Below are 15,388 nucleotides of genomic sequence, written 5' to 3'. Positions count from 1 at the left end.
TTAGTATGCTTTTGATTTGAATTAAATGATTTTCAATATTATTTTAAGTGAAATCTCGTTTTTCAAAAAAATATAACATTTGAAGTAATTGAATTATATAAACGAGCGAGATTTATTATCACAAAATAATAAATGAATTATATTATGAATATACATATAAGATAACGTATATGATGTTAAATTTTGTAGTCAAAAACGAGAATTGCTTAGGTGAAATAATTCAATAAAAGTACTTTAGTAAAAAATAACTATTTACATAATGGCACCAAAAGCACTCGATTATATTTAAACCCTAAGTGGAGGAAATACTGCATTACAGTTGCTCAATTGTATTAAAAATTAAAATTGATATATGTATACATAAGTCACTTGTAGGCAATGCTAAAATCGTTAACCTTTAATTAAAAGCAATAGTCGTGTCTTTTTAATAAAAGATGCTTCTTAAATAAGATCACATATAAAATTAACATAACGTAAGAATAAGCGTAAAAAAAACTATTTAAAAAATTTACGTACATATATAAAAAAGGCACCAATTTTTCGTTTGCAATTATTGCATAACTCTTCCATGAAGGGATTTCCCTTTAATAAAAAAAAAAGTGTTTCTACATCGCTCTATTCATATGAATTACGTATTTATATATAATTCTTATAACTTATTTTAGGTTTATGCTTATTTAAAACATATTTAAGCAAATTATTTGTATATTGAGTAAAATATTGTCTTAATTTCCTCTTTAATTTTTAATAATTATCAATTTATTGTTTTGCTCGAAGGATGATTGATTCTATCACATTTATTTTTTTTTCATTATTTAATTTGAGATAAAATTGGATTTAGAAAAGATAAAAACTTGTAATTTATGTAAAAAAAATGTGGAATTTCACAAATAAGTAAAAAAAAAAGAAAATAATGTTTAAAAAACGAAATCGAAAGGCTGCTATTTTTTAATTGATATGTTTGTATAGTAAATTAATATAAATTTTTTTTAGAACACTTAGCTGTAAGAAAATAAATTTGTTAAAAACCTTTATTACATTCTTAATTAAAGGGTATTATTATGAAAAATAAAATTTGTTTCATTTTATTTGAGAAAATTTATATTTTGATTTTTATAGAGCTATTAATGGCCATTGCGCGCTAACTTTAGAAAGGTAAAAATCGCATGTAATCAAACCAAAAATATTGTTAATAATACAAACATCTTTCGTAATATGCACATTATATATAAGAGTAAGTTATGATTTTTGCTAATACATATAAGAATAATTTTTTTTTATAAATCTTTTAAAAAACAGCAATATTAATTCAATATAAGTAAATACAAAAATTCTAAATAGTCCGCGGTTTTAAACATCATTTTTTTAATACTCTTGTATTGTTTTCTTTACAACATTGTAGAAATTTTCCTTAATAGGGAAACAAATAAATTAAAATAAAGAAAATTTTGAATTTTTTATTGTCCATTGTTAAAACATAAAAATTTTTATAACTTCATAAAAATCAGTTAAAAATATGTAGGTATGCCAACAATTCTATTTACATTATAAAAATAAATCTAAATTTTCGTATTAATAAATTATGGAATTAAACTTTTTTTATTTAAAACTATCTATAAATATCATACTTGTAGATTTAAATGAAAATGACGTGGAAATGGTACATCATGATAAATTGGTGGTCGATCAATATGTATTCGATTTCGAAGTGAATGTAATGACTGCTCTGTGATATTTGGACAGTTGCGAACCATTAAAGCCTCCAATTCTGAACACCCCAGTGAAAGTTTCCTAATAAAAATTTAAATAAAGGATTTGCTTATGAATTTTCCGAAGTCTCTTTTATTGTACTTACGTTATGCCAAAATCTGTTATAGTTGTGCATCCAATTAAGTTCAAATGTTTCAACTTTTTACAAAATCTTGATATTTGACACAAAACGTTATCTGTGACATTTGGGCAATAAGCCAAAGATAAAGTTTCTAGTTTACTCAATTTTCTAAAAAATATTAACAGACATCTTTCTCCAATTACCGAACAATGAGATATATCAAATTCAGTTAGATGACTTTGATGCAAAGTCAAAGCATCTACGGCTCCAGTAGTTAACCAATTACATTTTGATAATTTTAATACTTCTAAAAATTTTGATTGAATAATTCTATAAATATATAAATACAATTAATTTACAGTACTTTTATAATTTACACGTTATTGTTTTCTACTTACATTGATTGTAGAGAAGCAGCTGACAAATCAATACAATTATTTAAATTTACATACTTCAAATTTTCATTATTTTTTAAAAAATTTACTAGAAGTTCGTCATTCAACCATTTACAGTTCGCTAAGTTAAGAGTATGCACTCTACTGCAAGTTTGTACGAGAACCTTAAAAGCTAATTCAATTCCTTTAGTGTTATTCCCTGCTAAATTAACAACACCTCTCTGGCGAAATTCTTCATCCACAAATTGTTTGCACACACTCAAAGAAAAAATATAAAAATATATCATGGCATCGCAATATCAATAAGTTTCAAATCTTTTTAAGCCAACCTTGAACAAACCCGCAAGTTAAATAAATCCTTTAATGATAAATATATAACTAAATTTTCAAATAAAATATCTTCCCACGATAAGTGGAAAAGCGTTATTTCTGCTCGACTTTCTTTCTGCATTACAATAAAATTTTAAATAAATAATATTTTATATTACAATACTAATCAAAATTTATATTTAGGTACATAGATGCAGTTTAATGGTAATTTTTTGTTTTGTTTTGTATTGTTACAGTTTCTTGACGTTCAACAAATTAAACTAAAAACGCAACAAAAAAAGTAAAATGTTGCAAGCAAAAGTGTAACCTAACAAACAACATTTCTAGCAGAATTCCTAGATTATTTTTCCTGAAACTCCTTATCGTACAATTTACAATATGAAAGGTGTGTTTTCAGTCAAAAATCAATTTTTTTTGGTTGCAAAAATAAAAAACCTTTTAAAATTTTACTAAACTTTTTATATCAGTAAAATAATCATACGTATCCAAAACCAAAAATTCTTGATAACATATTTTTTAATATAATAAATTTAAACTCAAAAGCACTCGAAAATGTTATTTGAATACTTACTTCGAAATATTCGAAGTTGAAAACAAAACAAGAGTGATTTTTCGCGAATTCAACTGACAACGGTAAAATAGCTTCAAGTTTTATTTTACTGCTGGCTATTTTTTGACCTCATAAATCTCAAGCCTCCATGTGTGTGTGACATTGAATGAAAATACTGAAATGATTTTGTCGGTCCGTTGTTGTATTGCGTTAACAACAGAAATCGACCGCCGCTATCGCTTTCCGCTTTGCTTCTGTTATTACCTATTATTATTTTACATTGTGATTTTAATACCTATTATTATTTTCTGTTACATTGTGATTTTAATTTTACATTAAGGCGTTTAGAATAAAATTTAAGATTTATTACGTGCAGATTTATGTGGGAAACGTTACAATTTCCTCAAAAATATATTTTTGTAGGATGTATATTACCGCAAAACGCGACCGCAAAAACTTTGTTTACAACTTTAATTTCGTGTGCACATCAATTTAATTAAACTAAACGTCACTAGTTTTTACAATCAATAATCAATATAGGTTAGGTTTAGGTTCCATGCAAAACAATTTTAAGTCAACATTTTCAAAATTTAAAAATACTAAGTTCAATCAACAAAGAGCAAAATAATTTTATTTTGTTTTGCTTTGTTATATGCGTATAGGTACTTAAATTTTCAATTTCAGTGTTTTGAGTTTCTACGATTATCGGGATTACAAAATAAGTTCCCAATAAATGTTTGTTTTTTCAAGATGAATGATGATGAAAAAAAGTCCTATAAAGTGTAATTAAAATATTTTATATCACATTGTTTTTTGTTGTTGTAATATTGTAAAAAATATTTAATAATGTTGTGTTGTTTTTCAGCATTGTAAAAATTCCATACAGCAGCGAAAGAATAGCGAGGCTAGTGTATGATGTTTTGCGAATAGATTCTGAACCAAAAAGAAGTTTTATTTCCAAAAAACTAGATTTAATTGAAAACATTTTGGTAGTAGAATTCACCGGAGATTTGGCTAAAAATGTTCGTGTAGGAGTATCATCTTTTTTTGATTCGCTTTTATTGTGTTGTGAAACAATCAAGGAGTTTGGAGAACCTAAAGAACAATATAAATATTACAATTAGCCATATTCTTATCTTAAAATGTCGGAACATTCGCCAGCTCCAACTCCAGGTAACTAAGAAAGCAAGTAGTTTGAGTATCCTGTAAAATAAATTTAAATTTACTTATTTCAGCGCGGGCTGTCTACGGTTTCGCCTTATTTTTATTATCACATACGTTGTTTATTATATATTTGATTTACGCATATGTGCCAAAGTCAATTTTAGAAGACAAATTAGGTTTATACTATTTACCAGATAAATATTTTGCTTTAATTATTCCAGTTTTATTCTTGGTATGTTTAACACTTTTCGCCTTTTTCATATATCCGTCTATTAACTTAATGATGACCCCAAGAATCGACCAATTGGAAACAATCACAGATAAATATCAAATTTTTCGATGCAATTATATTAATAAAGAAGGAAAAATGTGTGATAACTTAATAGAAAACTGCAGAGATGAACATTGGAATACAGAAAAATACTGTAAATACCACAACACAGAGTATCACAATATAGATAGGCAAAATTTTACTCCCGAAGTATTTTGTGACTGTCCAAAAAGTCTAGTTTGCTTATTAAAGGAAAACCCTGATCACTTAAATACACTACAAAATAGAAATAGAATACCAGCTGTAAGAGATTTAGACATAGCAGACGTTTTTGATGAAATGTTTAATTAATCTATTTAATGTATATATTAAATTAATCAACAAAACACTACATTGTTTTAATTGTAAAATGGATTATATGTAACCCAGTGAGCTCGATCTTGTTGCTTTTCAGATCGGTGTGAAGTAAACAACGACTTATACACTTCGCTAGCTTTAGGATCCTTTGCAACACTTTCAGTTTTTAGTTTTTTCATTTCTGGATCAGCCATTTTATCGAGCAATTCTCCATTTCTTTTTTGAGTTTCAATTTTTTTGGATAATTTGTTACTGTCCAAGACACTGGTAGATGGTTTGGAGGTTTTTTCTGAATATTCCTCAGATTCGCTTTTTGTCGTGTCTACAGCTTTTTTATTTTTCTTTGTTTTTCTTTTAGCAATTCGTGAAATCATTTTTTCTCTCATTTGGTCAATTTCTTCATCTGTTCCATTTAATATTACAACATCTTCCTCTGAATATGCTGTTTGACATAGAGCACAAATTCCTGTTTTTATTTGTTTGAAAGCTCTTTCAGAAAACACACAGCCACAACTCCATAGAGCAATAAATCGAAATTTGCCCGACATTTCTATTCCTATTAGTTTACATATGAAGGGCGCATTTCTTGGGTCCAGAAGACCCTCAGTTTTATCACTGTCTTTATATGCTGGGTTTGCAGTTAAATTGAGATCTTTAATATCTTTTAAACTTTTGATGTGGGATATGGTTTCAGGAATCTTTTCCTTATCCAACAACGCTTCTATTATATTTTGCTTTGAATATAATCGCCCCAAACCGCACATTACAATTGGTTGTTGCAATCGCTCTTGCGTCAAAGCACAATGCAACCATCGGAATTGTCTTTCCGAATCTTTATCTTTCTACAAAATTCCAAATTTAAAATTATGACAATTTTCTTAAAAAAAATTAGTGAATTACCTGTTCAGGTTTCTTTTTAGTACGAACTAATTCGTCACGTCTTGGAATAGTTCCACCGTCACAACCCATATTGTTTTTATTCTTTTCTCTCTTTGAAAATTTATGAAATTGCGATTTTCTACAGTTCCTTTTTCAGGCAAATAATTTTCGTATATATTTTATTTTTGATTATGACTTATTACATTTATGACTTTACCAAAAAATTTTTTCAATTAAACAATGAAATTATAAATTACTTTATATGTCAAAACGTTGTCAAAAGCTCAAACCACAAACAATTTTAAGCAACACTATTGCCGTAATAACGACATTGTAGTGCATTTGTTTAATATTGATTTATAATAAAATAATATACTTTGACACAAGGAAACACAAAATGCTTTCTAAAACAAAAATCTTGTACAAAACTTATAAATGATGTCATGTTTTATAGTTTTATGCATAATAAATTATAATAATAAATATTGACAACTACATATTATTGAAATGTACAATGAAATTCTAACTCTTTGAAAATATAATATAATCACTATTTTCTCTCTGTTAAGTTTCTTCATTTCACTATCACTTCGAAGCATATGTAAAATAAGGAAGACATTCCGCTTCATATTTCATTTTGTTAACTAGGGGGGTTGGTTTCATTTTGTTATTTAGGCATCTAACCTGCTGTAGTTTGTATAATGGTATTTTTCAGGTTGATGTAATATTGCAGCTTTTCGAAATTTTTTCAAAAAATTTTACTGCCTCTTTTACAAGCTATCTGTCAACATGTCATGACCATAATCATAAACCTCCTAGTTACAATGAAATTGCTTTTTGATTGATGCAGAATCTTCATAAAAAAAATTATTAATAAGTTCTTAAAATTTTATAACATTTTATTTGTGAAAATGTTTTATTCTAAACTATTTCTCTTCTAAACTGTTTGCAACGTAAGATTGATTTTAATTTGAATATGCTTTTAATTTACTTTACAAAAATTTGATTTGTTACTTTTATTAGCTTTATATTAAATCTCGAAATTCAATTTCATTAGAAATTGTGTTCTATATCATAAATTATCATTACTTTACTTAACCAAGCGAATTAGAATTCGTTTATAATTTTCTTTAAATTAAAGTAAAGTTATTAAAATGTTAAAAGTACTTATTGCAATAAAGGGAAATATATATAGTTTTTTATATTTTATCTGAATTTACAACCTGGAAATTGCTTGTTTGTGAAAGCCCTAACAGACTAAGCCAACAACGTTTAATTCTAGCCCAATACATACTAAACTATTTGGACTCCAATATAAATGTAACTGTTGGCAGTTCTGTTCTTGTTAGTTAAGTTGAGTGTTGTTAAATTTTTGTTTGCAATGAAATCGTTTAATATGTCATCTGAAATGTCAAATCACTCTGTTTTGTATTAAAGCGGCGTTTCCGAAAATTTTTCAGATAAACGAAATAAAATTGTTTCAACTACATACCTTAAAAATTCAAAGTAGAACAAGCTAAATTTAAGGAATAATTTATAGCGATTTAGTTGATGTTCTAAAATTCAAATAAACAATGGCAACAATGGACATTAGACCTAACCAAACAATATACATCAATAATTTAAACGAGAAAGTGAAAAAAGATGAGTTAAAAAAATCTTTGTATGCCATATTTTCCCAATTTGGTCAAATTCTAGATATTGTTGCGTTGAAAACGCTGAAAATGAGAGGTCAGGCTTTCGTTATATTTAAAGATATTTCAAGCTCTACAAATGCCTTACGAACAATGCAAGGTTTTCCGTTCTATGACAAGCCTATGAAAATTGCTTATGCTAAATCCGACAGTGATGTTGTTGCTAAGATGAAAGGCACATTCAAAGAGAGGCCGAAGAAACCGAAAATGGTTAAAGCTCCAAATACAGAAGAGAAAAAAGAAAAGAAAAAGAAAAGCGCTAATTCTGATGTTTCAAATAACAGCAATAATGTTGAACAACCACCGAATCAAATTCTTTTCTTAACAAATCTACCTGAAGAGACAAACGAAATGATGCTTTCTATGTTGTTTAATCAATTTCCTGGTTTTAAAGAAGTCAGACTGGTACCAAATAGGCATGATATCGCTTTTGTGGAATTTTCAACTGAATTACAAAGTAGTGCAGCTAAAGAAGCTTTACAGGGTTTCAAAATAACACCGTCACATGCAATGAAAATTACGTTTGCTAAAAAATGAAAAATTTTCGAGTATTTAAGTATTTTAGTTATATGAAAATAAAAAGAACATTAATAAAATCTACAATAATTAAAAAGAATTGCGTCAAAATTAAATATAATAAATATTAATTGATAATGTGCAGCATAACCCTTCTCACTACCTTAATACATCGGAAATAAATTATTTAAAAATCAAAGTTTAACTTCAAATCAATACTGTATGTGTTTTTTATATGAAAATATTATTTAACATTTGTATAAGTTCTTAGTTTCAAAATTACAATAATGCACTAAAACGGATTAACCTATATTTCTTTGCCTAAATCAATTTGCATCACTAATTTTTAGTGAAATTTCATCTTCAGAATTTTCCAATGTGTTATTTAAATTATAAGATCCTTGTGCTGTGATAATTTCAAGTAAATCGCTCTGAGTGTCGGAAATATCATTGGGCACATCATTCTGATATCCAACTTCTATTTCCAACTTTAAGCAACGTTCACTTTCACTATTATGATGATCTTCATGCTCTAAAAACAAAGAAATTTTGTAGTCGAGTGAAAGAAAAATGTACTTGTAATTTTAACCCACTTTTTAATTCTTGTATTTTTTGAAAGAATAACCCGCATAAAATACATTCAAACTTTGGTTCGCTGCTATGTTCTGATATATGCTCTTTAAATCTCTTAAAATTAATATACGTTTTGGAACAATGTTCGCATGCGTAAATTTGTTTTTCGCCTATAATTTTATTAAGCGTTATATATATGTGTATATCTAAATTTTCCTTGGTTCTTTTATGTTATCTTACTATGTGATATTTTTATATGATGATTCAATTGAAAGCGCTGTACGTAACTTTTCCCGCAGTAATTGCATTTATAATCCATTTGCCTTAAGTGAACGCGTTTAATATGAATTTGCAAATGATCAGATCTTCCGTAAACTCTGCCACAGTGAATACAAGTGTGAGGCTTGTACCTTGGATTCTGTTCCCTTTTTGGATTGTGGCTAGTAATTTGATGTTTTTGCAAGTGAACTAAAGTCTTGAAATTTCTTCTACATTTAGGACAGGAATATAAATATTCCTTTTTCTTATTTACCTCATCCGCATGCTTTTGATTATAGTGTTGACATAAGTTTCTTCGAGTAGAAAACTCTAAAAATAACAAGTTAATCATTAATTCCAGTATGAAATTTTTCCAATGAGTATGTACTTTCGCTACAATATTTGCAATAATAAGACTTATCACTTTTTAAACATTTTTGATGACGGCCATAAGATTTCTTTGGAATATCTAAAAAATAATAAAACATTGAAATTTCTCATATGCTTTAAACAAAAATTATTTTACTTTCACCACAATGTTCACACAAAATAAAGTCGCCTATCTTAATTTTGTGATCTTTAGCAAGATGTCTATCCAATTTTATCGAAGTTCCAACCTCTAAATTACATATGTGGCAAACAAACCTAAAATCTTCTGGATTATCTGCTTCGGAAGACATGTAACTTGAACGTTCTGTGTTTCTGGATTCGTTTGACCTTGTTTCATCAGGTAATATAAGATTGTCTTCATGAATTATCTCGGAATCCCATAATTCTGACCCAAAAGTTTCCTTTAAATCTTCTGGATGAAAATAATTTTGTAAACGTTCTTGAGCAATAAGGGTATTTGTTATAAATTTGTTAATAATGACGAACTTTTTCAAACAACCATGACAAATTTGTTGCGGCAGGCTATCATTTTCACTTATCTAAAATAAAATTTAAATTGATAATAATTATCTTTTAAACCTTTTTTATACCCAACTTGAAATATATCGTTAATATATCTTTCAATAATATTAATAGGCAATTCTTCATTTAAATTAACTGGAAAATACAGCGGGACTAGCGTAGAATTCCGGAATAAATTTGCGCAAACCCTACAAGTCAGATATAGTTTTGCTGTTGTATCATACGACATATTTTGAAGTCGAATTTGAATAATTTTACATATTATATTTAATTATACACAAACAATAATTTTGAAATTATAAGGTGTTGAAAGAAATTCTGATTTCTGTATTTTATTTTGAGCTTTATAGGTGTCTATAAAAGATGGCAATGTCAAATAATAAGAATCAAATAAATCGATTGTTATTGTTTTTCTTAACTTATTTAAAAAAAAAAAAGAGAATCGATGCTTTTAAAGATTGACAGGTCGTGTTCAAAATTTTCTATTTTAAATTTCATCACATTTAAATGTACAAGTGACTAATGATGGTCATAGTCCAAGTGACTAATGATTTTTCATAATTTTAAATCATTGTTCACTCAATGGAATGCTCAATTCTACGGTCATGAGAGGCAGTAAGAATACAAATTGTTAGTATTTAAGACTTTACAAGGCTAAGTAAGATTGTTCAAAACTAACAAAAAGCAAGGTTAGGTAAGATTGTTAAAGCTTTTAAAATATAAGACTATATAAAGCTTTTTAAATCCTGAAAAATGTAGGAAATACAAGGCTGTTAGATCAACAATATCTCGAATAAATCTGGAATACCATTTTGTTTTCAAAAAGTTTTATGCCTTGTTGGACAAAACGCATAATGGCAAATAAATTCGTGTTTGACAAATGTATTATGTTTGTGGCGTGTTCATCGAAATTAAGAACTTCCGCAGAGTTAAAATCCAAATTCCAAATAATAATTATTGAAGGGAAGAAATAAATTTCAAAATAATCGTATGTATTAAGAGAACACAATAAAAATCTACTTATAACTATATATTTATTTATGAGTTCTTATTATTCTGTGTTTTTTGAGTGATTAGGAAGCTTGCAACCTTGGAAAAATTCCATTATGTGGATTCATAAACATATTTATGTATTTGAATCTTGACTTCTCAGACATTCAATGACTTCAATAATATCAATTGTATCAATTTTTTTTTCCTAAAATGCAGCATAAAAATGCTATGTTTTTAATGATGTGGTAACGTTTTATAAAAATTAACATTTGAACCGAACTTCAAATTGAAATTTTCAAATAAACGTGAAAGTTGTATTGATATGGTAAAAATTGTATTCCAAAATGTACGAAAAGCTTTAGTAGTTTTTTTTACAATGTAAAGGTATTGAAAGCTCTGAGACGGTACTACAACCGTATTAATACCGTACTTAAATCTTTTTTAAAGCATTATTGAAGTCACAGATTCTCTCGCTTCTTCTTTCAGATGATGTTTACAAATCTAAGATTCTGATGAAATTAATCTTATATGTATACATATTTAAAAAAGTTTTGTTCTACATCAAGTTAAAGCAAAGGGAATTACATACAAGAAGTTGTTCGAAAGTGTTAAGGATAGAGTTTAGGTAACACAAATCGAATTGGTTGTATACTTACCAACATTCACGGACAACTACCTCCTTTAGTATAAAAGAAATCCTTGTGGTTATGTAAAATTATAAATGTAGATGCATCGCTATACGCTATAATAATTAATAAATTTATGGTAACGTTTTTATGTATTCAAAAATGTTGCTAAATAATTAAAAAGTTGACCTATGTACAGGTAGATGTATAAAAAGTTAAACTACATACATACATTTCCAAAGTCAGCGTTGAGTTAATGCGTTTGTTAAGTGTTAAAGTCATTTTATTTTTTATTTCAATATTGGTACGAGGAGGCGGACAGCTCAACAAGACAACAAAAAAAATAAAATTAAAAACATAATATTAGCTTCTTACTATATGAATATTAACTTTTTACAACAGAAACTTCTTAAATATCAAAAAAAAAATATGGGTTTAATATTACACGCATTTGAAATAAGACTTTATAGGATTTTTTCATTATAACACAAAGGATTAAAATAAAGTTTACAAAAGTTATACCACTTTCGAAAAGAGTAAAATAATCATAGGATTAAGAAAAATTTGGAATTCATCAACTCACTAGTGTCGATGTTTTAAAATGCAGTATAGACAATTCGCTTATTCCTGCTCCACAAAATAAATGTTATGATTAGTTATGATTTTTCTCGTGATTCATTCCATATTGTCACTAATGTGAATTATGTACACATTTTATGAAGTTAACAATAACAATTAATTTGTCTATTTAGTATTTAATAACCTGTAAAAATTAATTACTGTTTGTTTTATATAGATTTTGAAACTCTACCACGGTTATTATTATTCTTAGAAACTACATTATCGTTTTAAAATGCAATGACAACCGATTTACTTCTTTTATTTTTGAATTTTTTAGTTTTTTATTGTATTGTATTTCTTCATGTAGCCCTTTTTCTAAATTCCCTTTTGTTTTCTTCATTTTACTGCATATATGTATTACTTTATGCTATGGCAATGCGCCACACAAATATTATCATCTCGTTAGCCAAGTGTCTTGTTTTCAGTTAAAATTCACAATCATCATCAACATTACAGGTTTTTTCCCAACGTTCTTTATTATGTTTCAATACTAAACATAGGTGACTACATACATACATACATATATACATACATATATGATGTTCTTTTATTTTCTATTTAGTTCGTTAATAAATAAGAAAATATGTATAATACGTTATACGTTATATTATAAAATATGTTCAATATTATATGTATTGCAGTATTATATATATAATATATTGTATGCATTCAAACATACACATATACTTGCCATATAATAAGCACACTTATTAACTCTTTGCGCTCTTAGAATTCCTGCCATTAATATTTAATCTAAATACTAATATGTATATGTAAAAGCGAGAAAGAACTTGAATTTCTTTGATTTAGAGTAAATTTACCTTAACAGTTCTTACAATGTGGTTAAAGACACTGAGTATAGTAGCTATATAGTATATTTTGTTTCTTATTACCAAAAGATTCCAAAAATTTTTTAGTTTTACTCTTCCTGTCTGATAGTTTATCTTTCCCTCTGTTAATGCACGTTATTATCATGATAACTTTGTATGACAAAGTAGCCTAAAATTTTAAAATTTTATTAACTACATTTTCTTAAGAAAAATTTTTTGCAAGAATAAATTTTTTTTTAACATTTTGCCTCTCTTAAATTATTAACCCTAAAATCTTGCGAAATTTCAATTTTTGGTTAGACATTTTTTCGACACAACAAGCATTAACGAACATCTCAAGAACAACATTAACAGTAAACGTCTTCTTATTCCAAAATATACGTTTATGCACAATTACGCTAATCAACAATCTCATTCGATGTGCATGATGTTAATTAAATTTATAAAATTTAAAATTTTTTTTTTTACAACTTCTCCGAAACATATGCAATGTGATATACTGATAAAATAATTCTTTCAATAGAACATTATATTGATGATTAGATGTTAATATCTTTATAATTAAAAGCTAAATAATTTAAAAATCAATTCGAAAACAAAATAGCGAATATACTCTTAAAGCAGTTCCAAAAGCAAATAGTTAGTGTAATTTTTTTTTAAATATGCTCCCATCATCAGATTCCTTTAAAATTTGTCTGTGTTGTGATTATAGTACATATTTTGTGTACATATTTAAGAGAACTTGATTATTGTATCAAAAAAAAACAAAAAGCAAAACGAATAAAAAGACTGAAAAAAATCAGAATAGGCAAGAAAATGAAAGAAAATGCATTTCTTTAGCATAAGTTAACATAACGATTCTCATTAATTTTACTACAAGATTCATTTTTTGATATCCACTTCCATTTGCTCTAAGCTAAAGGATTTTTTACCGTTCACGGAAAAAATCTATATGTATATAACATATGTGCTTCTACATATGTATACTTCTTCTCTTATTGTATCTCAAAATTATTAACAATATGTAGATATTTTCAACTCTCTTGCTCTCTCTGTGGTTTTTTACATTTAATACTTTACATTATATTGTGTGTACAAAATGAAGAAATTCAAAATCTCGAAAAAATTAACAATAAATAGGTTAACTCTTAAAAAAATGATTACTTTCTTACTTTTTATAAAGGTTTCAGTTGATTTTTAACACTACAGTGGATCGTGCTTTACGAAATTTAGAACCAAAAAGTAAATTTCATTATATCTAGGACGTATTATCTTTATTTTTAATTGTTACTTCAAATGCGTTATGTCATGGAAGAATTTTGGTAAATTTTATAGTCGTAGGTTAGTCTATTCTCAACAATTGGATGCTGAGTTTTTGTTCCGTTCACCGGATCACTGTAGTGTCTTTTGAACTCTGCATTTGTCTGACGCGAAGCTATCGATAATTACCTAAACTAATCCAATTGTGTTTGTCAATTTCTGTTTATTCAACATTTTATTTTATCAAAGAAAGCTATAACTGTATCAGTGTTTTTGTTGAAAATAAGTGTTTTTTGCTTATATGAAGAGATGTAGTAACTCTCTTCTACGTTCTCTCTTCTCTCCATAGAATAATTAATTGGAGTAATTATTGTATATGTATATTTTCTATAATAGTATTTTTCTTTAAGTAAATAGGATTTTGTCTTAACATAACTACATTGTACATTTGTACCCAAACCAAAGTCTACTCGTTTTTCCAAATTTTTCTCTTTTTATACTGTGAAACTACTCAATTTGTATTTTTAAAATATCACCATATACCTATATAGAACGGATATAAATTATTTATTTAATACAAAATTATTGTCTTGCATATGTATTGCATATCCAATCCATTCCCATAGTCATTTCATTTATATACGGATACTGAACCGATACCATATGGTTCTCATATCTTTAGATTCTCATTATTTTATCACGAAATAATCGTGTTTTCATTAAAAGATAAAAACCTAAAATAAAAAGTCATATAAAAAAAAACAAAGAAAAAAATAAACACAAACACAAATAAAATATTGTAAGAAAAGAAAAATATACATACATAGGTAGCATATCGTACAACGTGCTTACATACATTTATTCATACATTTTTGGATTATTTTATATTATATTTACTATGCGTTTGCGTTATAGTCGATTTGAGCCAACAATTCGGAGATTTTAAATTTTTTTCTTGTATTTGTATGTTCATTGATAGAAGAATCAGACAGCCAAATAACTGAACTAAGAAACTTAAGTCAGTCAGTATAGTAATAGACGGTTAATGAGAAGGTAGACAATCGCGGATTGTTTAAGATATTTGTTACTTTTTTCGGAAATTTTTTTTTTGAACGAAATCATTTTTAATAATATAATAATGTGTGTAAATATTTGCGCGAGTATAAAATATAAATAAGTACAAATTGAAAACATATTTGAATTATTTCATACCTGTTTTTTTTTATTTTAATTCAAGATTGTAATATGAAAATATTTATGAGAGTATTGGATGAGATTTTTGAAGAAATTTTTTATTCAATTTGATCATCACATATAAGTATAATAAT

General features: G+C 26.8%; 5 protein-coding genes across 5 annotated transcripts; 2 read left to right on the top strand and 3 right to left on the bottom strand.

Annotated features, from left to right (window-relative positions):
* Positions 1-1,468: 1,468 nt before the first annotated feature.
* Positions 1,469-2,760, bottom strand: LOC129608891 (F-box/LRR-repeat protein 15). Its single transcript, XM_055520662.1, has 4 exons — positions 2,556-2,760; positions 2,230-2,484; positions 1,856-2,161; positions 1,469-1,791 (listed from the first exon to the last, which is right to left on the bottom strand). The coding sequence occupies exons 1-4, from the start codon at positions 2,675-2,677 to the stop codon at positions 1,623-1,625; spliced, it is 852 nt and encodes a 283-aa protein (XP_055376637.1). The 5' UTR covers positions 2,678-2,760; the 3' UTR covers positions 1,469-1,622.
* A 1,345-nt stretch (positions 2,761-4,105) lies between these two features.
* Positions 4,106-4,892, top strand: LOC129608864 (uncharacterized). The gene is made up of 2 exons (XM_055520622.1): positions 4,106-4,279; positions 4,342-4,892. The coding sequence occupies exons 1-2, from the start codon at positions 4,249-4,251 to the stop codon at positions 4,890-4,892; spliced, it is 582 nt and encodes a 193-aa protein (XP_055376597.1). The 5' UTR covers positions 4,106-4,248.
* A 47-nt stretch (positions 4,893-4,939) lies between these two features.
* LOC129608863 (replication termination factor 2) lies at positions 4,940-6,031 on the bottom strand. The gene is made up of 2 exons (XM_055520621.1): positions 5,799-6,031; positions 4,940-5,740 (listed from the first exon to the last, which is right to left on the bottom strand). Exons 1-2 carry the CDS (start codon positions 5,865-5,867, stop codon positions 4,940-4,942), a joined length of 870 nt encoding a protein of 289 aa, XP_055376596.1. The 5' UTR covers positions 5,868-6,031.
* A 1,166-nt stretch (positions 6,032-7,197) lies between these two features.
* Positions 7,198-8,067, top strand: LOC129608887 (U1 small nuclear ribonucleoprotein A). Its single transcript, XM_055520657.1, has one exon. The coding sequence runs from the start codon at positions 7,352-7,354 to the stop codon at positions 8,006-8,008; it is 657 nt and encodes a 218-aa protein (XP_055376632.1). The 5' UTR covers positions 7,198-7,351; the 3' UTR covers positions 8,009-8,067.
* A 126-nt stretch (positions 8,068-8,193) lies between these two features.
* On the bottom strand, positions 8,194-10,052 carry LOC129608889 (oocyte zinc finger protein XlCOF6-like). Its single transcript, XM_055520659.1, has 6 exons — positions 9,804-10,052; positions 9,345-9,747; positions 9,207-9,287; positions 8,801-9,148; positions 8,581-8,730; positions 8,194-8,519 (listed from the first exon to the last, which is right to left on the bottom strand). The coding sequence occupies exons 1-6, from the start codon at positions 9,957-9,959 to the stop codon at positions 8,314-8,316; spliced, it is 1,344 nt and encodes a 447-aa protein (XP_055376634.1). The 5' UTR covers positions 9,960-10,052; the 3' UTR covers positions 8,194-8,313.
* Between the last annotated feature and the right edge of the window lie 5,336 nt (positions 10,053-15,388).

This window comes from Condylostylus longicornis, unplaced genomic scaffold (genome assembly GCF_029603195.1).
Source record: "Condylostylus longicornis isolate FDR11 unplaced genomic scaffold, ASM2960319v2 ptg000037l, whole genome shotgun sequence".
NCBI lineage: Eukaryota > Metazoa > Arthropoda > Insecta > Diptera > Dolichopodidae > Condylostylus > Condylostylus longicornis.
Note: the sequence above shows the minus strand (reverse complement) of the source record. Positions and strands in the feature narration are given on the sequence as shown.